We start from the raw sequence: 27,287 nt of genomic DNA, 5'->3' as shown, positions 1-27,287 counted from the left end.
TTTTTTGATCCACACTCCAGAACAAGTGGGGGATTTCCTGTGCTCTCAGAGGCACATAGTGTTGGTACTGCTGTTATGCTGACATTCACACATCTCAAGGATATGATTGATAGGCTTGTAAAGTGTTTTAAGGTGTTAAATGTACAATCCTCATGTTCATATGAGTTGAAGCCTGTGGAATTTCATAGTATGAATGCAAGCAGCCAGAATGATGATGATATTGTACACCTGGAAAGTTCATCTGGTGCCTTAAATAACAAAATGCTCTTAGAATCAAAGATGGGTATAATAATGGATATAATTGTTCCGACACACCAGAATGGCCAAGCAAGTAGTCAAACTAAACAAGAAGCAAAACATTTATCTGACATAGTTTCATCTGCTGTGACATCCTATGACCAATGCAGAGATGAGTCAGATGTTTCTTGTGTCTGTGCATCACGTAGTCAGAAATCAGTTAGGTTCAGCCAAAGTTCAAGAAATCATCAGTGTACATGTAATTCACTAGCATTTCTTGCTTTTTTACATGAAAATGAATACATCAGCAGTGCAGATCTTGACTATGTATTGGATAAGGGTGACAAAATGTATCATGAAGCTAAGCGAAAATTTCCAAAGAGCATACATTTGGCTACTGATGAGCTTCCTGGTCAGGTTGTAGCGCGTAATAATATGTATAATGTTAATTTTGCACAATCCAGCAGGTATGGTAGCTTTATAGACCCAGTACCTGAAACTGTAGATAACTATCTTGACCTTGAAACAGGATTGAGTTGCTTGTTATCTGATGTGAAATACGCATTATTGATAATGGCAGGACTGTGTATTGCTGTATTTAGAAACAAGGCAGGCAAGTATGGCTTTTTTGATCCACACTCTAGAACAAATAATGGATTGCCTCTACACATGCAATCAGATGCTGTTGGTACTGCTGACATTCACATGTCTCAAGGATATGATTGACAGGCTTGTGAAGTGCTTTAAGATATTAGATGTACAATCCTCATGTACATATGAATTGAAGCCTCTCGATTTTTATAGTATGAATGTAGAAAATCCAAATGATGATAATGATACTTTATGCCTGGAAAGTGGTAATGTAGATGATGTTGTGGATTCTGTTGGTGCTAGTGATGTTGTAAATTATAACATGGCATTTAATGCAGAACAAAACAGTATTTACCAGGTTTTTCCACATGTTGGTTTAGACAATATGTTTAAAGTCCAAGGTAGTAATATGAATTATAATATTGCTTTAGAACTACAAGATACCAATTTATCCACTCATTCTGAAACAGAACCTTTAATATCAGCTAATTTAATGTTATTGCCTGCATATGATTCTGTACATATTAATGGAAATTTAACTGATACAATGATATATGATGCATGTGAGGAAGTTCATAATATACAGGAAGTCAGTGAAGAATTGGTTATAGAACATAAAGCCCAAATAACAAAACTTAATAAAAATAGGAGAAGAAAATTTCAGAGGGCACAAATGGCAATGAAGAAAGAGTCTCAACGGGCTGATAATAAAAAAAGGAGAGAGAAGGAAAAGTATGCTACAGATACAACATATAGAGCAAAGAAAGTAATCCAATCATACTGTGCGTATCATGAAAGTCTTGAACAAAGACAGGCTAAAAAAAGTAACTCAAAGAAACAACATTGGAGTAATCCTGAATTAAAAGAGAAAAAAAAGCAATACTCTAATAAGTGTTACCAAAACAATATAGAGTTTAGGCAGAAAAAAATACAAAGGATTATAGAACGTTACCAAAATAGTGCAGAATTTCGTCAAAAACAGAAAAAATTCATAACTCAACGGTACCAAAATAGTGCAGAATTTCGACAGAAACAGAAACAATTTATAACTCAACGGTACCAAAATAACGCAGAATTTCGACAGAAACAGAAACAATTTATAACTCAACGGTATCAAAACAACACAGATTTTCGGCAGAAACAGAAACAATTTATAACAACTGTACAAAAATAATGCAGATTTTCGGCATAGACAGAAATTATTTATAACTCAAAGGTATCAAAACAACCCAGATTTTCGGCAGAAACAGAAAAGCTTTATAACCCAACGGTACCAAAACAATGCAGATTTTCGTCAGAGACAGAAACTGTTTATTACCCAACGATATCAAAATAGTGCAGAATTTCGGCAGAAACAAAAACAGCACATGTTAAATAGATATAGAGATAATGTTTGTGTTAGACAACAACAGCAAGCTTATATGATTAAGCGTTATGCACATGATGTAGTATTTAGATTAAAACACAAAGAGCTTATGAAACAAAAAATGCAAGAACGTTACAAAAACAAAGTTTTTAGGAACATGCATAAAATGAGATGTGTAATGAAAATTAAAAGAAAATACAAGCACCTAACTAAACGAACAAAAGATAATTACAACAGTTTGATCGAAATGGCTATATCAGTGTTCAAAACACAAATAAAAAGTGGGCCTACATTTGTATGCACAGTTTGTCACAAAGCTTCATTTCCAAATCAGGTGCGACCTTGTATAAGGACAAATTATGTGAAGAATCCACGTGTGGTAGCAGCATGCCTAACAGGGAAATATTTACATGCTTGTAATAATGACTGTAGAAACCAACCGTGTAAGGTGCCTGATGAAAGAAAAAAAGAGTGGATTTGTTATACATGCCATAATCATGTTAAAAATGGAAGAATGCCTCCTCTTGCTGTGGCTAATAACTTACAGCTTTTTGATATTCCACCTGAGCTATCAGATCTTAATATATTGGAAAGACATCTTATATCTAAATACATAGCATTTGCTAAGATTATTCCTCTTCCAAAGGGCCAGCAAAGAGCAATTCGTGGAAATGTTGTGTGTGTTCCATCTGAGGTTGAGGAAACAGTTGATGCTTTACCCAGACTTAGAAGTGAATCTCAAGTGCTTAGAGTCAAACTTAAAAGACATTTGTGTTACAAAGGTCATGAGCTGTTTCAGACTGTTACCTGGTCCAAACTTATTCAGGCACTGCATATACTGAAGGAAAGCCACCCAGAGTATAATGAGATAACCATCAGAGATGAACCTGACTTATGTGATCCAACACTTCATGATGATGATGATGATGATGATGATGATGATGGTGTTGTAAATGGTAGGAGTGATGGTGATATTTGTATTGAAGAGGATGAGTATAATGAAAGTGATTTAATGGAGATAGACAGGTGTGAAAGGAATTTAGATTGTGAGTCTGAAAATGTTAGATTAACTGTACATGGTACTGACTCACTCCCTTCTGATTATCAACAATCAGAGCAGACAGGTAATGATGAACAAGAAGGTGATACAGTTAATTCAGGTGTGGCTTTAGAATCATGTCTTCAACCACGTGACATAGGAGAAGAAATATTAAGTTTTAGTGAGGGAATCTATTCTGTTGCTCCTGCTGAAAGAAATAGTCCAGTTAGTTTTTTCAGAACTCCTAAACTTGAAGCCATGGCTTTTCCTGTTCAGTTTCCTTCAGGTAAAAACACTCTGGATGAACATAGGCAAGTGAAATTAACACCTAGTAGTTATTTCAAAGCCAGGCTTTTTTGTGTTGATAACCGCTTTGCTAAGGATACAAATTATTTGTTCTTTGCACAGTTTGTTACAGAAATACACTTAGCTACTTCTAGCATGTCAATACAGTTACGCAAAGGAAAGCCTATTACCAGAGATGGGAGAAAAATAACTTCAAAAATGTTGCAAGATAAAGAAGAAGTTGAAAGACTGGTACGTAATAGAGATGCAGTTAGATTTATGCAACCACTAAGAGGGACACCAGCTTATTGGGAAAAAACAACAAAAGATCTTTTTGCTATGATACGGCAATTGGGATGTCCTACATTTTTTTGTACTTTTTCAGCAGCTGAAATGCGTTGGCCAGAAGTGATTGAAGCAATAAAAGCTCAAGAGGGTGAAGATATAAACTTTGAGGAACTTGATTGGTCTACAAAGTGTGATGCACTGCGAAGCAATCCTGTAACTGCCATGCGTATGTTTGATAAACGTGTTGAAGCATTGTTTAGAGATTTAATACTATCACCTACTAACATTTTGGGTAATGTCATAGATTTTTTCTATCGTGTAGAGTTTCAAAATCGAGGAAGTCCACACATACACTGTTTGTTGTGGGTAGAAGGAGCACCTGTCTTTGAGGAAGATGATGATCAGACTGTGTGCAATTTTGTGTCTAAATACATTACAGCTGAGTTGCCTGACCCAAATCTTCAGCCAGAGCTGTACAAGAAAGTAGTCGAGGTCCAAAAGCATAGTAAAAACCACTCTAAAACATGTTTTAAAAATTTGGAGTCTGGATGTCGCTTTGGATTCCCAAAACCTCCTTGCAGAAAAACAATGATAACAAGGCCTAAAGAAGATGCAGAAGAACTGGAAGTGGAGTTGGCAAAATTCAAGCTTAAACCACTAACTATACTGCTGAACGAACCACATACGGCATCTTTAAGTTTAGATCAGCTTTTGACTCAGTGCAATTTAACACTTGATGAGTATGAACGATGCCTACACTTGATGCACACATCTAGTGCAGTAATACTGAAACGTGATCCTAAAGACTGTTGGGTGAATGGCTATAACCCTCATCTACTTGATGCTTGGAATGCCAACATTGATGTGCAGTACATACTGAATTATTATAGTCTAATAACTTACGTATGTACTTACATAAGTAAGAGCGAAAATTCTGTTAGTCAGTATCTAAAAACACTAATTGAAAACTCGGATAGGGAAAATGTAAATTTACGTGATGATATGAAGCAAATTATGCAGGCTTATTCTAAAAAGAGAGAAGTCAGTGCTCAGGAGTGTGTGAGTCGTGCTTGTGGCATCAAATTGAAAACATGTTCACGTGGTACAATATTCATACCAACAGACGATAATCCGCTGAAAATGAGTCGCCCAATGTCTCATCTGGAGAACACTATACCAGATAGTGTAAATGTGTGGATGACATCTTTAACTGAAAAATACAAAAACAGACCTGAAACACCAGAGTTTGAAGAGATGTGTTTGGCAGATTTTGCTTCTACTTGCAGACTGATATATGGTAGACAAGCTAAAGGCAAAAATGTTTTACCTTTGCTTAATAACATGGGATATGTTCAGAAACGAAAAAATGATAAACCTGCTATCATCAGATTTTATCGTTTATCACAGGACAAAAATTCTGAACACTATTATGGCACTCTGTTGAAATTGTATCTTCCCCATCGTGCAGATACTGAGCTGAGGAGAAGATCTTTTCCCACACATGAGTCCTTCCACAATGAAGGGTTAATTTGGCTACAAGGTGCCCCTTATCCTGAGTTTGTGAAAGACATTGTGAAACGAAATAAAAATAAATATGAGAAAAATAGCAAGGAAATTGAGGAGGCTGTTGAAGAGTATGAACAGAATAGAAATGCAATTGATGAATGGTGTAACTTGGCTCCTGAAAGTGAACTTATGAGGTTGGAGTCTATTGAAGTGCAGCAGCCAAGAGACTTAATAGAGGAAAATGAACAGGAAGATGTACCAGAGTACAGTAGTCAGGTCAATAGATGTGACACTTGCACTATCAGAGAACCTCCAGTATTTGATCCTGCAGTGTTACGTCGAATGTATCAGAATTTAAATCAGAGGCAAGCTTGTGTATTTTATGCAGTCCGGGAATGGTGTTTGAAGCGTGTGTGTGGTCTAAATCCAAACCCGTTTTTTTTTTATATAAATGGTGGTGCAGGGACAGGAAAGACACACCTTATTAAGTGTATTCATTCAGAAGCTTCTAAGATACTGTGTAAACTGCAGAGAAATGCTAACGAGCCTGACATATCTAAGCAAACTGTTCTCTTAAGTGCGTTTACTGGAACTGCAGCATTTAACATTTCAGGTATAACATTACACTCTCTTTTAAAGCTACCAAGAAGCCTCAAGCCTCCATACCATGGACTTGGTAACAAACTTGATGAAGTTAGAGCAGAGCTGTATAATGCAGAAATTCTAATTATTGATGAAGTGTCCATGGTGTCAAAGTCACTTTTTGCTTATGTTGATGCAAGACTTAAACAGATAAAAGGCAGCCAAAAACCTTTTGGAGGATTGTCAGTTATAGCTGTTGGAGACTTTTATCAGTTACCACCAGTAGGACCTAATAAACCTCTCTGTATACACGATCCAACACAGATAGATTTATGGCAGGAACACTTTGAGATGATCACTCTTACTGAAATTATGCGACAGAATAATTTTTATTAATTAATAAAAATCTGGGCGGGGGCAACACCATGTGGAAAGCTGCATACTGTTTCCAGTTACATACAATTTGTTGATTATCCAAGGACACCAGGTAAAATCACTGTTCTTTTATGCCTTACAATTAAGTTATTGGTCAAAATGCAACACGGCTTGACCTATAAACCACTGTCCACAATAATTACAATTTCTTGATGGTCCAGTAGAAGGCGGTGTGCTCGTATCAATGCCTTCTGCCATCATGCCTATCTAATTAAACAATCTAAAAGTGGAAACACATGAGTTGTAGAAACAGTTAATTATGATGTAGTTTTTTAAATATTGCTGTTTGATGCTGTGAGATTGGAAGGCCTGAACTATTTAGAATGACAGTACAGGTAACAATGAAGAAGTTTTCAATTTCTATTCACCAACTCTCCAGCAGATGGCAGCCTGCCCAAAGGAATCAACTGTTGCCATCTTGCCCTCTCAACACTAATGAAGTTCTGAATATAAACTAACAATAATATAAGCACCCACAATAGTGCCCCCCAATGGAGAAACAACGTGAAATTAAAACATACGTGTTCAGGGCACTGTCCTGCACATATTTGAGAAGTTTCATTCAGCAGTTTCATTGCATTAGCTTAAAAAAAAAAGATCGAAAAAGCAGAAATACAGCGAAAAGCCGCTAGGTGGCGCACATGCTATTACTAAAGGCATTGTACAATATAGAATTGAAATCAGAATTTTTTAAATTTTTTTTAGGAGTTTAAAAAACGAATTATATTACTGACCACACGGTGGCACTAGAGAGCCACCACGAGAGAGCCAGAACTCTAACGTGTGAAGCAAAAACATTTCATAACAATATCACGTGTAGTTTCCGAGATATAGCCATGTGAAGATTGCTCTCATAGACAGCAATGAAAAAAACAAATCATACAAATATGAGGTGAACGGCCGCCAGGTGGCGCACGTGGTAGTACTAAAGGCCCTGTACAACATAGAAGTGAAATTAGAAAAAAAAAAAAAAAATTTTAGGAGTTAAAAAACGAGTTAAATAACTGACCACACGGTGGCGCTAGAGAGCCCACACTGTAACATGTGAAGCATTTCATCATGGGGCAGCTTTCCTGAAAGTTTCATAACAATATCACGTGTAGTTTCCGAGATACAGCCATGTGAAGATTGCTCTCATAGACGGCAAAAAACAAATCATACAAATATTCATAAAAATTATTGTACATCAGCTGTCAGCCCACAGAGTAATACATCAACTCTCCTAACTGTACTTAACATATTACAGTTGGAACCATGTTTTTATCTGTAAGCGTGTAGGAGTAGTAGCATGTGAAAACAAGTAACATAAACATGCTGGTAACTGACCACACGGTGGCGCTATAGAGCCCACGCTGTAACATGTGAAGCACTTCATCATGGGACAGCACTACAGAAAGCTGCATCATGCTACCATGTGTAGTTTTTGAGATATTGCAGTATTAAGATTGCTCTCATAGACGGCAATGCAAAGTAAAAATCATACAAATATTCATAATAATTATTGTACATCAGCTGTCAGCCCACAGAGTAATACATCAACTCTCCTAACTGTACTTAACATATTACAGTTGGAACCATGTTTGCAGCTTTTAGCATTCAGGACTTACAGCACGCCGAAAAACGTACGGAAGAATCCGTAATAATAATAATAATAATAATAATAATAATAAAATTAAATACTGGAAACAACAATAGTGTGATTGCTTTCAGCAATCACAATAACTAGAATGGGCATTTCCTACAGAAAATGCGTGTGATTGCTGAAAGCCAGCCGCCGAATCTGCAGCTCTGAACATTGTAGAAGCGACAGGCAACACTGTAGCATGTGTAGTTTTTTAAAATATTGAACAACTAGTGAAAGCACATGAAACAATGAAGAAGTTTTCAATTGCTATTCACCAACTCTCCAGCAGATGGCAGCCTGTCCAAAGAAATCAACTGTTGCCATCTTGCCCTCTCAACACTAATGAAGTTCTGAGGATAAAATACCAAAAAAAAAAAAACACCCACATTAGCACCCCCCAGTGGAGAAACCTTTAACACACGTGTTCAGTGTCCATTACATATGCGTAAGGTTTCTTTCAAGTCATTTTAGCTAAATGAAAAACCTAAATAAAAAAGATTGAAAAAGCTGCAGTACAGACAGCCAGCTGCTCTGCTGTGACCTTCTGTAATGTTGGATGGAAAACATGGAGCAGCGTGAGAAGACTGTACTGCTCATCTTTGATCAAGTTCAGCTCCCTGAACGAAAGCACAACCAGCACACTGACATCTTGGTTTTCCAAGCCCTCTGCCCAGTCCAGACTGAACTTCTGCACCGAGAAGGTTTTTCCAACACCAGCGACGCCGTTGGTCAGAACCACTCTGATGTGTCTCTGTTGGTCAGGTAAGGCTTTAAAGATGTCGTGGACCTTGATTGGAGTGTCATGGAGGGTCTTCATCTTGGAAGCTGTCTCAAGCTGCCTCACCTCATGTTGGGTATTAACCTCTTCACTCTGTCCCTCTGTGACGTAGAGCTCAGTGTAGATCCTGTTGAGGAGGGTTCCACTTCCTGTTTCATCACTTCCTTCAGTCACACATTCACATCTCCTCCTCAGACTGATCTTATGTTCATCTAAAACCTCCTGCAGACCAACATCTGCTGAAAGACAAGAAACTGTGTGAGAATAAAGAAACAGAATCTGGTTTGTTCTTTGTATTACCAACAAAAACAAATACTTTTAAGAATCAGATTTTTATAATAATGAACACAAAAATATTAATATATAATTAAGTATAATAAACCGTTGTTATAATATATTATATATAATCACTGAAGAAAACAAACAAAGTCTGAAGTGTTTCAGAATATCTAACACTAAAAAGTGTCTAGTCTTACTTTGTACTGTTCTGGATCGTTTTCCATACTGGGGACAGGAGGAGTCTCCTGATGAACCAGACTGGTCCCAGTATGAGCTGATGCACTGTCTGCAGAACCAGTGTCCACAGCTGGTAGAGACCGGATCCTTCAGGACGTCCTGACACAAAGCACAGCAGGACAGCTGCTCCTCCACAGAAACATGAGTCCTCTTCCTCTTTCTGTGGACATCAAACACAAACTCACTCTCAGTAGATGAATTTTAATATAAGCAGATGCATTGACTTAGTTGAAGCTTTATTGTTAAAATCAGACTTCAGTCCATTCAAATGAGACATTTAGCTACTAAATGTCTCAAATGTGTCGTGAGATGTTGTTCAGCTTAGAGACAGTGGCACTGAAGAAAAGACAGGAGGCAGAGCTGGAGGTAGCAGAGCTTAAGATGTTGAGGTTCTCTTTGGGAGTGACGAGGATGGACAGGATCAGGAATGAGGACATCAGAGGGACAGCTCATGTTAGATGTGTTGGAGATAAAGTCAGAGAGGCCAGATTGAGGTGGTTTGGACAGGTTCACAGGAGAAACTGTGAATATATCGGTAGAAGGATGCTGAGGTTGGAGCTGCCAGGCAGGAGGTCTAGAGGAAGAGCAAAGCTGTCCCTGGATTGAATCCATCTGTCGGCTGGTTACAGATGATGGATGGACTGTGACAGTAAATAATACAAAGTACAAACTACAGGATTTAGTCACAGTAGACCAAAGATTTCTACATCATCTGCACCATTTCAAAAACTAAATCCACCTCTAATCTTATAATTGATGTGTAAACAATCCAGGTGGTTTTCACTGTAAATCTGAAGTCCAAGCACTTTGTCCTCCACTGTGACATGTTACAGTAACAGCATCACCGCAGGGACAGGAAGAAAACCCACACGTTCATTAAGAAGCTGGTTCTATTATTGGATGGACTCCTGCTTCATTAGACACTGTTTCTGAGAAAAGGACCAGAAGGAGAAAACAGACCCTACTTCAGTCTGAGGATCATCCTCTGTGTGGTTCTTCACAATCTGAGAAGTGTGATGAAGAAACCTATGAAGAGGTTTAGGAAACCTGATGCTGAACTGAACCCAGTGTTTCCCAATGTTCCTCCTCTAACAGGCTGTTTATGAACAGAATATTTCTAATTATCCTGATTATTTCAATCATCAAAGACAAAGCAGAAATGTGTTATTTCCATAAAAACTGCATTATAATAAAAACAAGTTGAACTGATTCTATTTCAAACTGGTTTAAATCTATGAGGCCACAAACTGGAACTGACCGTGTGTAGTCTGATAGAAAACGTCATTGATTTTTGCATCTGTGTGGACTTGGTGTGTGTGTCACTGCTCTGCACTGTGAACATGATATGAATCCAGTTTCAGGTCTGTGTGTCTGTCTCACCATGGGACACAACACACACACAGTCTCACTCTACTTGTGAGGACACTCAGTGACATAAATCCCTAACACAAAGCCTAAAACACAGTCTTGTCCCTTTGAGTTGTGTGGACCTCCACAAATGTCCTCACAACAAAGGTACTGAAACAAAATGTGTCCACACAAGGCAACAAGGAGGAGCAGACAAGACAAATGTGCACTTCAGTTGTGTTCATACAAAGTCCTTCCTGCAGGGTTGTGTGGAGGTGTGACCATGTTTGTTAGTGTTTCAGAACGTAACCATCAGAAAAGAGCGTTTGATTTCTCTGATTTAGGGATTTGTTCTCACTAACGCTGCTCCCTCTCTTCATTCACTCACTATGTCTCTCTACCGCTGCATGAGACTCATGTTCTAGGACCAGGTTTTTATTTCATCTGTTTTCTCTTTGTGTTGTGATGGTGGACACACACGTTTCCTCTCTGGGGATCAATAGAGTTTTTAGACTAACTGCAGAAGAAAGTGTCTGTTACTTTGTCTCTGAGGGTCCAGGTTCACGACTGAAGTCTGGAGGATTTAACACCTTGGACCGGTCACTCTTCACAGACAGACAGCTGTGTCCTGCAGACTCTGCTCTGTCCTCTTCCTCCATCTTCTGGACATCAGTCAGTCTGAAAGATAAAGCAGTTATGAAATGTCAGTCACAGAGGGAATTAAGGCTACTGATTACCCGGAACGTGTTAGGACAGGGAAGGGAAGTTTGACACCAAAACATGAAATCATTCCTTTAAAATAATCATATCTGCAGCAGAAAACCAAACCTATACCTATATCCCCCACACACACAGACTATATCAAATGCTGTGTGGCCACACTGTAACAATGCTAAAAGAGGAGCACATTCATTAAGTCCATCAAAACATCCTCAAACATTCAATCTCTTTACGCTGAAGTCTCACTCACACAGCAGACTAGTGTTACCTCTAACCTCCAACCAAAAGAGAATCAACTCCTTCATCTGCTCTCCTCCCAATCAATGGGGAGACAGCAGGGGGATCAACAGGTGGCACTGATGACACACTGATTACAGCAGAACACACTAAGATACACACTCACTTGACAAATCATTTTCTGAAAGACCTAAAAACTACGATTATTTGTCTTTGTATTGTGCAAATCAAAGCAAAACCTGATTTGACCAATGAAACAGCATTAACAACACAAACCAGGAGCAAGTATGTTGTTGCAAAGTTGCATTATACACAAATTACATGATTGTGGCAATTTCATACCAATCTCCTTCAAATTGTACGTGAACAATTACTTAGCTTATATACGTTATGGTCTAAAAAAGGAAAGTTGTTTATGAAGAACAAATACCTTAGAGAGACTTCAATTACAAAGGGCAAAGGTAAATCTAATCGTGGACGATGGCCATCGAATAATAAATATGAATTTATCACAGGCAACACTGTCCTGTACCAGCTACACAGTATGATTGTTCATTTGTAGAGGCAGGTGTGACTAGATGCAGATAAAGTGCCTGAAATTGTAAAATATGTGTCCTGATTCCCTCTGTAATTCTAAATATCAAGAGATTCTCTACAACAGTCAGTCTGTTATCATCTTTATGTCTGTAGTTTAGTGTCACCACAACTTTCACATCATATTCATCTCAGCACACAACTAAAAAATGGTGTCTGACCTCAGAGTCTCCAGTCTCCAGTGTGGACTCTCCACAAAACCACACAGCAGCTTCACTCCTGAGTCCTGCAGCTTGTTGTAGTTCAGGTCCAGTTCTCTCAGATGGGAGGGGTTGGACTTCAGAGCTGACACCAGAGAATCACAGCTGATCTCTGACAAACTGCAGAAACTCAATCTGCATAAAGAATCAAAGATGTGGATCAAATCATTAGTAACAATCAGATTTGTCCTAATCAATGGTGTTAGAGGGACTTTGTCCTTGTGTTATTGTGGATCATCAGAATGTCAGACTTCTACAGACATCATCCAAATGTCAGCACAACATTCATACACCTATTCATGTCAGCACTGATTCAGAACATGCTGCTCACCTCACTCACCTCTGGAATTATCAGACAAACATCAAATCACATCTGACAGACTCAAAACGTCCTACAATACTTTGACTCATCAGTGAAATGGATCAAACTTTAAAGAACTGATCAGCTTTGGTTCCAGACCACCTTAACAGGGGTGGCCAGACTGTGGTCAGCACTGATTTGTGCTCCTGAAACTGATCCAGTAAAGTCAGGTCTCATAAGAGCATCAGACTCTATCAGTAACTTCACAAAGATACAAACCTTTTCAAAATCAAACCATCATGAATCCTTCATTCCTCATGTTGCTGAGCTCCTATCAGACATGTTGGATTAAAACAACTTGTGCTTGTTACTTTACAATTGTCAAAGACAGATATTAAGACAAATGTCAGAGAAACAAAGTTTCATCTTTAACACTTGTGAAAAACTGGGCTTTCCTTAAGTTCATGGTCCACTACTAGTGCAGACAAGGTACTAGTCCAAGGCCCAATCAGACTGTCAGCCTGTTCCTCCTCAGCACCACTTTCCTTCAAGTACAGTCTGCAAACATGGAGACATCTCCCATCAGCCAGTCTGGACTTATTTCACTTTTCTATGTGGACTCAACTTAAAGTCCCACATAGTGTTGAGGGATTTGACCTGAGGAAATGGTTTTCACATTTGTGCTCAGACAAACTTAGAAACTAATGAACCAAACCAAACCTGAACATTCACTTATGGATTTAAGATGGAAAACTGACCTCAGACTCTCCAGGACACAGTTTGGATTCTTCAGTCCAGAACAAATCAGCTTCACTCCTGAATCCTGCAGGTTGTTTCCACTAAGGTCCAGTTCTCTCAGATGGGAGGGGCTGGACTTCAGAGCTGAAGCCACAACTTCACAGTGAGTCTCTGAGAGTCCACAGCCAGAAAGTCTGTGATCACAGATAAAGAGAAAAAATAAAAATATTGATTTTCAAGTATAATTAAAGATCTATTATAAAGTTTTTATTTTGTTTATTTTGATCACAAAGCAGAATGAGATGGAGGCAGCAGCTAAATGGTCTGAACTGATCCTCTAGAACACTTTTCTACATTATGGAGACACAAAGCAACACACACCGTCAGGTCCATAAGTATTTGAACAGGGACACAGATTTCATGGTTCTCGTTCTCTGTCCCACCACAGTGGATTTGAAGTGAAACCATCAAAATGTGCTTAAAGTGGAGACTGTCAGCTTTCATTTAAGGCTTTGCTCCAAAACATTAGATGAACAGTGGAGGAACTACACACACTTTAATTCACAGACCCCCAATTTTAGTGGCTCACAAATATTAAGAACAATAAAGTTCAATTGTCTGTTTTAATATTTGTTCCAAATCGTTCCCATGAACATCACCAGATGCCGGGTTTCTTCCCTGGTGATGCTCTGCCAGACCTTTACTGCAGCTCTCTTCACTTCAGCTTGGTTTTTGGGGGATTTGCCTTCAGTTCCAAGTTGAACTGGATTCAGGTCAGATGACTGACTTGGCCATTGAACAACATGAAACTGTGGAGCCTTGAAAAAGTCTTGTGCGTCTTTCACAGTGTGCTTTGAGTCACTGTCCATCTACACTGTGAAACACTGTGAGCAGATAATAAAGCTCTGAACACGTGAGAATTCATCCTGCTGCTTTTGTCAACAGTCAGAGAAAAAGTTCCTTTCCAACAGTTCTACAAACACCATTTCTTCATCAAGTGACAACAGATTATGATCTGTTCCTTTAAGGAATCAGCCGACACTTCCAACATGTGCTCAGTTGATCCAAATAAAGTCCATCTGTAAATCTGATCCAACATTTTCTACCAGACAACACAGCGTCATGTCAGCAGCCTGCAGCCCAGCTCCTCATGACCATGTAACGTCCACCATGATCCCAGGTTAGAACAGTCTTATCTCAGTAAGCTGTGTGACAATTTACCACTGGCTCTGTTTCTCTAGTGTTTTTAGACAAGTTATTATTCATTTTGGAAACAAAAGCTGCTGCTACACTTAAATATGTTAAATATGTTGCTGCTACTTTGTCTTATTGGATATAACAAACACCTGTGGACTCAACACAAATCAATACAGAAATACAGAAATGCATAGACCCCAAAAACCAGTTTGTGTAACAGCTTAAATTACCTGCTGCCACCAAGACTGAAGAGTCTGTGCTCTCACATAAACTTACCAAGTCCAAACTCCTAAGGTCCATAGTCTGAACTTGTCCTATTCTATATTGAGAAATGCCTCATTTCAATGCATCAGAAAAGATGAAATGATGAAACTTTAACATCTTAAACCCAAATGTCTTTAGTTTACAGAACAGATACATTTGACTTGTTGTTCCAACATCTTTTATGTGTGTTAAGTGTGTCTGATCACATCTGGACTTACTGAGCCTTTCTGCAGTTCCTCATAGCTGGGATCAGTCTCCGTCGTCCCTCATCTGATGTGTTGTACTTCTTCAGGTCCAACTCATCCAGAACCTCCTCTGACATCTGCAGCATGTAGGCCAGAGCTGAGCAGTGGATCTCAGAGAGTTTCTCTGATCTGTTCTCTGACTTCAGGAACTCTTGGATCTCCTGATGTACTGAGTGGTCCTTCATCTCCATCAGACAGTGGAAGATGTTGATGCTTCTGTCAGGAGACATTTTAGTTTTCTTCTTCTTCTTCTTCTTCTTCAGGTTGTTGATGATTTTCTGGGACATTTCTGGACTGTTCTCTATCTGACCCAGCAGTCCTCCTAAGAGTCTCTGGGTGGACTCCAGAGTGAGGCCATGAAGGAAGCGGACAAACAGGTCCAGGTGACCAGTTTGACTTTGGAGGGATTTCTTTGTGGTTCTCTTCAAAAAGTAAGGTAAATTATTACTTGCAAAATACGCAAACACTTTATTAAAAACCTTTTTTGTAGTTGAATTTTTGTGTTTGTCTTTGCACAGGAAGTCCACCAGTACCTTTGTCTCCCTGTTAGTGTAACAGTGGAAGAAGTAAACTGCAGCCAGAAACTCCTGGATGCTCAGATGAACAAAGCAGTAGACTGTTTTCTGGAAGGTCACACTCTCTCTTTTGAAGATCTCTGTACAAACTCCTGAGTACACCAAGGCCTCTGTGACATCAAGACCACACTGCTCCAGGTCTTCTTGGTAGAACATGATGTTTCCTTTCTCCAGATGTTCAAACGCCAGCCTCCCCAGCTTCAGAAGAACTTCCCTGTCAGCCTTTGTCAGCTCCTGTAGAATTGTTTGTTTCTTGCTCTCTCTGTTTAACTGTTTGTTCTTGGTTTTGTTCCTCTTATGTCCCTCACCATACTTGTTCTTCTTCCTCTTGGTCTGAACCAGCAGGAAGTGTGAGTACATGTCAGTCAGGGTCTTGGGCAGCTCTCCTCTCTGCTCTGTAGTCAACATGTGCTCCAGAACTGTAGCAGTGATCCAGCAGAAGACTGGGATGTGACACATGATGTGGAGGCTCCTGGATGTCTTGATGTGGGAGATGATTCTGCTGGACAGCTCTTCATCACTGAACCTCCTCCTGAAGTACTCCTCCCTCTGGGCGTCAGTGAAGCCTCGTACTTCTGTTACCCTGTCGACACACTTAGGAGGGATCTGATTGGCTGCTGCAGGTCTGGAAGTTATCCAGACCAGAGCCGAGGGAAGCAGATTCCCCTTGATGAGGTTTGTCAGCAGCACGTCCACTGATGACGTCTGTGTGACATCAGACACAACCTCACTGTTGTTGAAATCCAGTGAACGTCTGCTTTCATCCAGGCCGTCAAAGATGAACAAAAGTTTACAGACAGCCAGCTGCTCTGCTGTGACCTTCTGTAATGTTGGATGGAAAACATGGAGCAGCGTGAGAAGACTGTGCCGCTCATCTTTGATCAAGTTCAGCTCCCTGAACGAAAGCACAACCAGCACACTGACATCTTGGTTTTCCAAGCCCTCTGCCCAGTCCAGACTGAACTTCTGCACCGAGAAGGTTTTTCCAACACCAGCGACGCCGTTGGTCAGAACCACTCTGATGTGTCTCTGTTGGTCAGGTAAGGCTTTAAAGATGTCGTGGACCTTGATTGGAGTGTCATGGAGGGTCTTCATCTTGGAAGCTGTCTCAAGCTGCCTCACCTCATGTTGGGTATTAACCTCTTCACTCTGTCCCTCTGTGACGTAGAGCTCAGTGTAGATCCTGTTGAGGAGGGTTCCACTTCCTGTTTCATCACTTCCTTCAGTCACACATTCACATCTCCTCCTCAGACTGATCTTATGTTCATCTAAAACCTCCTGCAGACCAACATCTGCTGAAAGACAAGAAACTGTGTGAGAATAAAGAAACAGAATCTGGTTTGTTCTTTGTATTACCAACAAAAACAAATACTTTTAAGAATCAGATTTTTATAATAATGAACACAAAAATATTAATATATAATTAAGTATAATAAACCGTTGTTATAATATATTATATATAATCACTGAAGAAAACAAACAAAGTCTGAAGTGTTTCAGAATATCTAACACTAAAAAGTGTCTAGTCTTACTTTGTACTGTTCTGGATCGTTTTCCATACTGGGGACAGGAGGAGTCTCCTGATGAACCAGACTGGTCCCAGTATGAGCTGATGCACTGTCTGCAGAACCAGTGTCCACAGCTGGTAGAGACCGGATCCTTCAGGACGTCCTGACACAAAGCACAGCAGGACAGCTGCTCCTCCACAGAAACATGAGTCCTCTTCCTCTTTCTGTGGACATCAAACACAAACTCACTCTCAGTAGATGAATTTTAATATAAGCAGATGCATTGACTTAGTTGAAGCTTTATTGTTAAAATCAGACTTCAGTCCATTCAAATGAGACATTTAGCTACTAAATGTCTCAAATGTGTCGTGAGATGTTGTTCAGCTTAGAGACAGTGGCACTGAAGAAAAGACAGGAGGCAGAGCTGGAGGTAGCAGAGCTTAAGATGTTGAGGTTCTCTTTGGGAGTGACGAGGATGGACAGGATCAGGAATGAGGACATCAGAGGGACAGCTCATGTTAGATGTGTTGGAGATAAAGTCAGAGAGGCCAGATTGAGGTGGTTTGGACAGGTTCACAGGAGAAACTGTGAATATATCGGTAGAAGGATGCTGAGGTTGGAGCTGCCAGGCAGGAGGTCTAGAGGAAGAGCAAAGCTGTCCCTGGATTGAATCCATCTGTCGGCTGGTTACAGATGATGGATGGACTGTGACAGTAAATAATACAAAGTACAAACTACAGGATTTAGTCACAGTAGACCAAAGATTTCTACATCATCTGCACCATTTCAAAAACTAAATCCACCTCTAATCTTATAATTGATGTGTAAACAATCCAGGTGGTTTTCACTGTAAATCTGAAGTCCAAGCACTTTGTCCTCCACTGTGACATGTTACAGTAACAGCATCACCGCAGGGACAGGAAGAAAACCCACACGTTCATTAAGAAGCTGGTTCTATTATTGGATGGACTCCTGCTTCATTAGACACTGTTTCTGAGAAAAGGACCAGAAGGAGAAAACAGACCCTACTTCAGTCTGAGGATCATCCTCTGTGTGGTTCTTCACAATCTGAGAAGTGTGATGAAGAAACCTATGAAGAGGTTTAGGAAACCTGATGCTGAACTGAACCCAGTGTTTCCCAATGTTCCTCCTCTAACAGGCTGTTTATGAACAGAATATTTCTAATTATCCTGATTATTTCAATCATCAAAGACAAAGCAGAAATGTGTTATTTCCATAAAAACTGCATTATAATAAAAACAAGTTGAACTGATTCTATTTCAAACTGGTTTAAATCTATGAGGCCACAAACTGGAACTGACCGTGTGTAGTCTGATAGAAAACGTCATTGATTTTTGCATCTGTGTGGACTTGGTGTGTGTGTCACTGCTCTGCACTGTGAACATGATATGAATCCAGTTTCAGGTCTGTGTGTCTGTCTCACCATGGGACACAACACACACACAGTCTCACTCTACTTGTGAGGACACTCAGTGACATAAATCCCTAACACAAAGCCTAAAACACAGTCTTGTCCCTTTGAGTTGTGTGGACCTCCACAAATGTCCTCACAACAAAGGTACTGAAACAAAATGTGTCCACACAAGGCAACAAGGAGGAGCAGACAAGACCAATGTGCACTTCAGTTGTGTTCATACAAAGTCCTTCCTGCAGGGTTGTGTGGAGGTGTGACCATGTTTGTTAGTGTTTCAGAACGTAACCATCAGAAAAGAGCGTTTGATTTCTCTGATTTAGGGATTTGTTCTCACTAACGCTGCTCCCTCTCTTCATTCACTCACTATGTCTCTCTACCGCTGCATGAGACTCATGTTCTAGGACCAGGTTTTTATTTCATCTGTTTTCTCTTTGTGTTGTGATGGTGGACACACACGTTTCCTCTCTGGGGATCAATAGAGTTTTTAGACTAACTGCAGAAGAAAGTGTCTGTTACTTTGTCTCTGAGGGTCCAGGTTCACGACTGAAGTCTGGAGGATTTAACACCTTGGACCGGTCACTCTTCACAGACAGACAGCTGTGTCCTGCAGACTCTGCTCTGTCCTCTTCCTCCATCTTCTGGACATCAGTCAGTCTGAAAGATAAAGCAGTTATGAAATGTCAGTCACAGAGGGAATTAAGGCTACTGATTACCCGGAACGTGTTAGGACAGGGAAGGGAAGTTTGACACCAAAACATGAAATCATTCCTTTAAAATAATCATATCTGCAGCAGAAAACCAAACCTATACCTATATCCCCCACACACACAGACTATATCAAATGCTGTGTGGCCACACTGTAACAATGCTAAAAGAGGAGCACATTCATTAAGTCCATCAAAACATCCTCAAACATTCAATCTCTTTACGCTGAAGTCTCACTCACACAGCAGACTAGTGTTACCTCTAACCTCCAACCAAAAGAGAATCAACTCCTTCATCTGCTCTCCTCCCAATCAATGGGGAGACAGCAGGGGGATCAACAGGTGGCACTGATGACACACTGATTACAGCAGAACACACTAAGATACACACTCACTTGACAAATCATTTTCTGAAAGACCTAAAAACTACGATTATTTGTCTTTGTATTGTGCAAATCAAAGCAAAACCTGATTTGACCAATGAAACAGCATTAACAACACAAACCAGGAGCAAGTATGTTGTTGCAAAGTTGCATTATACACAAATTACATGATTGTGGCAATTTCATACCAATCTCCTTCAAATTGTACGTGAACAATTACTTAGCTTATATACGTTATGGTCTAAAAAAGGAAAGTTGTTTATGAAGAACAAATACCTTAGAGAGACTTCAATTACAAAGGGCAAAGGTAAATCTAATCGTGGACGATGGCCATCGAATAATAAATATGAATTTATCACAGGCAACACTGTCCTGTACCAGCTACACAGTATGATTGTTCATTTGTAGAGGCAGGTGTGACTAGATGCAGATAAAGTGCCTGAAATTGTAAAATATGTGTCCTGATTCCCTCTGTAATTCTAAATATCAAGAGATTCTCTACAACAGTCAGTCTGTTATCATCTTTATGTCTGTAGTTTAGTGTCACCACAACTTTCACATCATATTCATCTCAGCACACAACTAAAAAATGGTGTCTGACCTCAGAGTCTCCAGTCTCCAGTGTGGACTCTCCACAAAACCACACAGCAGCTTCACTCCTGAGTCCTGCAGCTTGTTGTAGTTCAGGTCCAGTTCTCTCAGATGGGAGGGGTTGGACTTCAGAGCTGACACCAGAGAATCACAGCTGATCTCTGACAAACTGCAGAAACTCAATCTGCATAAAGAATCAAAGATGTGGATCAAATCATTAGTAACAATCAGATTTGTCCTAATCAATGGTGTTAGAGGGACTTTGTCCTTGTGTTATTGTGGATCATCAGAATGTCAGACTTCTACAGACATCATCCAAATGTCAGCACAACATTCATACACCTATTCATGTCAGCACTGATTCAGAACATGCTGCTCACCTCACTCACCTCTGGAATTATCAGACAAACATCAAATCACATCTGACAGACTCAAAACGTCCTACAATACTTTGACTCATCAGTGAAATGGATCAAACTTTAAAGAACTGATCAGCTTTGGTTCCAGACCACCTTAACAGGGGTGGCCAGACTGTGGTCAGCACTGATTTGTGCTCCTGAAACTGATCCAGTAAAGTCAGGTCTCATAAGAGCATCAGACTCTATCAGTAACTTCACAAAGATACAAACCTTTTCAAAATCAAACCATCATGAATCCTTCATTCCTCATGTTGCTGAGCTCCTATCAGACATGTTGGATTAAAACAACTTGTGCTTGTTACTTTACAATTGTCAAAGACAGATATTAAGACAAATGTCAGAGAAACAAAGTTTCATCTTTAACACTTGTGAAAAACTGGGCTTTCCTTAAGTTCATGGTCCACTACTAGTGCAGACAAGGTACTAGTCCAAGGCCCAATCAGACTGTCAGCCTGTTCCTCCTCAGCACCACTTTCCTTCAAGTACAGTCTGCAAACATGGAGACATCTCCCATCAGCCAGTCTGGACTTATTTCACTTTTCTATGTGGACTCAACTTAAAGTCCCACATAGTGTTGAGGGATTTGACCTGAGGAAATGGTTTTCACATTTGTGCTCAGACAAACTTAGAAACTAATGAACCAAACCAAACCTGAACATTCACTTATGGATTTAAGATGGAAAACTGACCTCAGACTCTCCAGGAGACAGTTTGGATTTTTCAGGCCAGAACAAATCAGCTTCACTCCTGAATCCTGCAGGTTGTTTCCACTAAGGTCCAGTTCTCTCAGATGGGAGGGGCTGGACTTCAGAGCTGAAGCCACAACTTCACAGTGAGTCTCTGAGAGTCCACAGCCAGAAAGTCTGTGATCACAGATAAAGAGAAAAAATAAAAATATTGATTTTCAAGTATAATTAAAGATCTATTATAAAGTTTTTATTTTGTTTATTTTGATCACAAAGCAGAATGAGATGGAGGCAGCAGCTAAATGGTCTGAACTGATCCTCTAGAACACTTTTCTACATTATGGAGACACAAAGCAACACACACCGTCAGGTCCATAAGTATTTGAACAGGGACACAGATTTCATGGTTCTCGTTCTCTGTCCCACCACAGTGGATTTGAAGTGAAACCATCAAAATGTGCTTAAAGTGGAGACTGTCAGCTTTCATTTAAGGCTTTGCTCCAAAACATTAGATGAACAGTGGAGGAACTACACACACTTTAATTCACAGACCCCCAATTTTAGTGGCTCACAAATATTAAGAACAATAAAGTTCAATTGTCTGTTTTAATATTTGTTCCAAATCGTTCCCATGAACATCACCAGATGCCGGGTTTCTTCCCTGGTGATGCTCTGCCAGACCTTTACTGCAGCTCTCTTCACTTCAGCTTGGTTTTTGGGGGATTTGCCTTCAGTTCCAAGTTGAACTGGATTCAGGTCAGATGACTGACTTGGCCATTGAACAACATGAAACTGTGGAGCCTTGAAAAAGTCTTGTGCGTCTTTCACAGTGTGCTTTGAGTCACTGTCCATCTACACTGTGAAACACTGTGAGCAGATAATAAAGCTCTGAACACGTGAGAATTCATCCTGCTGCTTTTGTCAACAGTCAGAGAAAAAGTTCCTTTCCAACAGTTCTACAAACACCATTTCTTCATCAAGTGACAACAGATTATGATCTGTTCCTTTAAGGAATCAGCCGACACTTCCAACATGTGCTCAGTTGATCCAAATAAAGTCCATCTGTAAATCTGATCCAACATTTTCTACCAGACAACACAGCGTCATGTCAGCAGCCTGCAGCCCAGCTCCTCATGACCATGTAACGTCCACCATGATCCCAGGTTAGAACAGTCTTATCTCAGTAAGCTGTGTGACAATTTACCACTGGCTCTGTTTCTCTAGTGTTTTTAGACAAGTTATTATTCATTTTGGAAACAAAAGCTGCTGCTACACTTAAATATGTTAAATATGTTGCTGCTACTTTGTCTTATTGGATATAACAAACACCTGTGGACTCAACACAAATCAATACAGAAATACAGAAATGCATAGACCCCAAAAACCAGTTTGTGTAACAGCTTAAATTACCTGCTGCCACCAAGACTGAAGAGTCTGTGCTCTCACATAAACTTACCAAGTCCAAACTCCTAAGGTCCATAGTCTGAACTTGTCCTATTCTATATTGAGAAATGCCTCATTTCAATGCATCAGAAAAGATGAAATGATGAAACTTTAACATCTTAAACCCAAATGTCTTTAGTTTACAGAACAGATACATTTGACTTGTTGTTCCAACATCTTTTATGTGTGTTAAGTGTGTCTGATCACATCTGGACTTACTGAGCCTTTCTGCAGTTCCTCATAGCTGGGATCAGTCTCCGTCGTCCCTCATCTGATGTGTTGTACTTCTTCAGGTCCAACTCATCCAGAACCTCCTCTGACATCTGCAGCATGTAGGCCAGAGCTGAGCAGTGGATCTCAGAGAGTTTCTCTGATCTGTTCTCTGACTTCAGGAACTCTTGGATCTCCTGATGTACTGAGTGGTCCTTCATCTCCATCAGACAGTGGAAGATGTTGATGCTTCTGTCAGGAGACATTTTAGTTTTCTTCTTCTTCTTCTTCTTCTTCAGGTTGTTGATGATTTTCTGGGACATTTCTGGACTGTTCTCTATCTGACCCAGCAGTCCTCCTAAGAGTCTCTGGGTGGACTCCAGAGTGAGGCCATGAAGGAAGCGGACAAACAGGTCCAGGTGACCAGTTTGACTTTGGAGGGATTTCTTTGTGGTTCTCTTCAAAAAGTAAGGTAAATTATTACTTGCAAAATACGCAAACACTTTATTAAAAACCTTTTTTGTAGTTGAATTTTTGTGTTTGTCTTTGCACAGGAAGTCCACCAGTACCTTTGTCTCCCTGTTAGTGTAACAGTGGAAGAAGTAAACTGCAGCCAGAAACTCCTGGATGCTCAGATGAACAAAGCAGTAGACTGTTTTCTGGAAGGTCACACTCTCTCTTTTGAAGATCTCTGTACAAACTCCTGAGTACACCAAGGCCTCTGTGACATCAAGACCACACTGCTCCAGGTCTTCTTGGTAGAACATGATGTTTCCTTTCTCCAGATGTTCAAACGCCAGCCTCCCCAGCTTCAGAAGAACTTCCCTGTCAGCCTTTGTCAGCTCCTGTAGAATTGTTTGTTTCTTGCTCTCTCTGTTTAACTGTTTGTTCTTGGTTTTGTTCCTCTTATGTCCCTCACCATACTTGTTCTTCTTCCTCTTGGTCTGAACCAGCAGGAAGTGTGAGTACATGTCAGTCAGGGTCTTGGGCAGCTCTCCTCTCTGCTCTGTAGTCAACATGTGCTCCAGAACTGTAGCAGTGATCCAGCAGAAGACTGGGATGTGACACATGATGTGGAGGCTCCTGGATGTCTTGATGTGGGAGATGATTCTGCTGGACAGCTCTTCATCACTGAACCTCCTCCTGAAGTACTCCTCCCTCTGGGCGTCAGTGAAGCCTCGTACTTCTGTTACCCTGTCGACACACTTAGGAGGGATCTGATTGGCTGCTGCAGGTCTGGAAGTTATCCAGACCAGAGCCGAGGGAAGCAGATTCCCCTTGATGAGGTTTGTCAGCAGCACGTCCACTGATGACGTCTGTGTGACATCAGACACAACCTCACTGTTGTTGAAATCCAGTGAACGTCTGCTTTCATCCAGGCCGTCAAAGATGAACAAAAGTTTACAGACAGCCAGCTGCTCTGCTGTGACCTTCTGTAATGTTGGATGGAAAACATGGAGCAGCGTGAGAAGACTGTGCCGCTCATCTTTGATCAAGTTCAGCTCCCTGAACGAAAGCACAACCAGCACACTGACATCTTGGTTTTCCAAGCCCTCTGCCCAGTCCAGACTGAACTTCTGCACCGAGAAGGTTTTTCCAACACCAGCGACGCCGTTGGTCAGAACCACTCTGATGTGTCTCTGTTGGTCAGGTAAGGCTTTAAAGATGTCGTGGACCTTGATTGGAGTGTCATGGAGGGTCTTCATCTTGGAAGCTGTCTCAAGCTGCCTCACCTCATGTTGGGTATTAACCTCTTCACTCTGTCCCTCTGTGACGTAGAGCTCAGTGTAGATCCTGTTGAGGAGGGTTCCACTTCCTGTTTCATCACTTCCTTCAGTCACACATTCACATCTCCTCCTCAGACTGATCTTATGTTCATCTAAAACCTCCTGCAGACCAACATCTGCTGAAAGACAAGAAACTGTGTGAGAATAAAGAAACAGAATCTGGTTTGTTCTTTGTATTACCAACAAAAACAAATACTTTTAAGAATCAGATTTTTATAATAATGAACACAAAAATATTAATATATAATTAAGTATAATAAACCGTTGTTATAATATATTATATATAATCACTGAAGAAAACAAACAAAGTCTGAAGTGTTTCAGAATATCTAACACTAAAAAGTGTCTAGTCTTACTTTGTACTGTTCTGGATCGTTTTCCATACTGGGGACAGGAGGAGTCTCCTGATGAACCAGACTGGTCCCAGTATGAGCTGATGCACTGTCTGCAGAACCAGTGTCCACAGCTGGTAGAGACCGGATCCTTCAGGACGTCCTGACACAAAGCACAGCAGGACAGCTGCTCCTCCACAGAAACATGAGTCCTCTTCCTCTTTCTGTGGACATCAAACACAAACTCACTCTCAGTAGATGAATTTTAATATAAGCAGATGCATTGACTTAGTTGAAGCTTTATTGTTAAAATCAGACTTCAGTCCATTCAAATGAGACATTTAGCTACTAAATGTCTCAAATGTGTCGTGAGATGTTGTTCAGCTTAGAGACAGTGGCACTGAAGAAAAGACAGGAGGCAGAGCTGGAGGTAGCAGAGCTTAAGATGTTGAGGTTCTCTTTGGGAGTGACGAGGATGGACAGGATCAGGAATGAGGACATCAGAGGGACAGCTCATGTTAGATGTGTTGGAGATAAAGTCAGAGAGGCCAGATTGAGGTGGTTTGGACAGGTTCACAGGAGAAACTGTGAATATATCGGTAGAAGGATGCTGAGGTTGGAGCTGCCAGGCAGGAGGTCTAGAGGAAGAGCAAAGCTGTCCCTGGATTGAATCCATCTGTCGGCTGGTTACAGATGATGGATGGACTGTGACAGTAAATAATACAAAGTACAAACTACAGGATTTAGTCACAGTAGACCAAAGATTTCTACATCATCTGCACCATTTCAAAAACTAAATCCACCTCTAATCTTATAATTGATGTGTAAACAATCCAGGTGGTTTTCACTGTAAATCTGAAGTCCAAGCACTTTGTCCTCCACTGTGACATGTTACAGTAACAGCATCACCGCAGGGACAGGAAGAAAACCCACACGTTCATTAAGAAGCTGGTTCTATTATTGGATGGACTCCTGCTTCATTAGACACTGTTTCTGAGAAAAGGACCAGAAGGAGAAAACAGACCCTACTTCAGTCTGAGGATCATCCTCTGTGTGGTTCTTCACAATCTGAGAAGTGTGATGAAGAAACCTATGAAGAGGTTTAGGAAACCTGATGCTGAACTGAACCCAGTGTTTCCCAATGTTCCTCCTCTAACAGGCTGTTTATGAACAGAATATTTCTAATTATCCTGATTATTTCAATCATCAAAGACAAAGCAGAAATGTGTTATTTCCATAAAAACTGCATTATAATAAAAACAAGTTGAACTGATTCTATTTCAAACTGGTTTAAATCTATGAGGCCACAAACTGGAACTGACCGTGTGTAGTCTGATAGAAAACGTCATTGATTTTTGCATCTGTGTGGACTTGGTGTGTGTGTCACTGCTCTGCACTGTGAACATGATATGAATCCAGTTTCAGGTCTGTGTGTCTGTCTCACCATGGGACACAACACACACACAGTCTCACTCTACTTGTGAGGACACTCAGTGACATAAATCCCTAACACAAAGCCTAAAACACAGTCTTGTCCCTTTGAGTTGTGTGGACCTCCACAAATGTCCTCACAACAAAGGTACTGAAACAAAATGTGTCCACACAAGGCAACAAGGAGGAGCAGACAAGACCAATGTGCACTTCAGTTGTGTTCATACAAAGTCCTTCCTGCAGGGTTGTGTGGAGGTGTGACCATGTTTGTTAGTGTTTCAGAACGTAACCATCAGAAAAGAGCGTTTGATTTCTCTGATTTAGGGATTTGTTCTCACTAACGCTGCTCCCTCTCTTCATTCACTCACTATGTCTCTCTACCGCTGCATGAGACTCATGTTCTAGGACCAGGTTTTTATTTCATCTGTTTTCTCTTTGTGTTGTGATGCTGGACACACACGTTTCCTCTCTGGGGATCAATAAAGTTTTTAGACTAACTGCAGAAGAAAGTGTCTCTTACTTTGTCTCTGAGGGTCCAGGTTCAGGACTGAAGTCTGGAGGATTTAACACCTTGGACCGGTCACTCTTCACAGACAGACAGCTGTGTCCTGCAGACTCTGCTCTGTCCTCTTCCTCCATCTTCTGGACATCAGTCAGTCTGAAAGATAAAGCAGTTATGAAATGTCAGTCACA

The 27,287-nt window shown here is 40.4% G+C and overlaps 1 protein-coding gene across 38 annotated transcripts in view; it reads right to left on the bottom strand.

Moving 5' to 3' along the window:
• Window positions 1-271: 271 nt before the first annotated feature.
• Window positions 272-27,287, bottom strand: part of LOC137124436 (uncharacterized) — a 274,410-nt gene continuing 247,394 nt past the window's right edge. For 20 of the 38 annotated variants that reach the window (XM_067499399.1, XM_067499414.1, XM_067499421.1 and 17 more), the window contains 13 exons: window positions 27,115-27,252; window positions 25,188-25,387; window positions 23,054-24,965; window positions 21,395-21,568; window positions 20,297-20,470; window positions 19,125-19,262; window positions 17,198-17,397; window positions 15,064-16,975; window positions 13,405-13,578; window positions 12,307-12,480; window positions 11,135-11,272; window positions 9,208-9,407; window positions 281-8,985 (listed from right to left, as the gene is read on the bottom strand). In XM_067499399.1, coding sequence (XP_067355500.1) covers window positions 8,438-8,985; window positions 9,208-9,407; window positions 11,135-11,272; window positions 12,307-12,480; window positions 13,405-13,578; window positions 15,064-16,975; window positions 17,198-17,397; window positions 19,125-19,262; window positions 20,297-20,470; window positions 21,395-21,568; window positions 23,054-24,965; window positions 25,188-25,387; window positions 27,115-27,252 — 6,082 coding nt within the window. In that variant the 3' untranslated portion in view covers window positions 281-8,437. Of the gene's footprint in view, window positions 8,986-9,207; window positions 9,408-11,134; window positions 11,273-12,306; window positions 12,481-13,404; window positions 13,579-15,063; window positions 16,976-17,197; window positions 17,398-19,124; window positions 19,263-20,296; window positions 20,471-21,394; window positions 21,569-23,053; window positions 24,966-25,187; window positions 25,388-27,114; window positions 27,253-27,287 lie in introns of all 38 variants that reach the window. The other 18 variants (XM_067499397.1, XM_067499387.1, XM_067499391.1 and 15 more) reach the window with 5 other exon arrangements.

Source organism: Channa argus, chromosome 3 (assembly GCF_033026475.1).
Source record: "Channa argus isolate prfri chromosome 3, Channa argus male v1.0, whole genome shotgun sequence".
Classification (NCBI taxonomy): domain Eukaryota; kingdom Metazoa; phylum Chordata; class Actinopteri; order Anabantiformes; family Channidae; genus Channa; species Channa argus.
The sequence above is the reverse complement of the archived record's forward strand: the minus strand, read 5'-3'. Positions and strand labels throughout refer to the sequence as shown.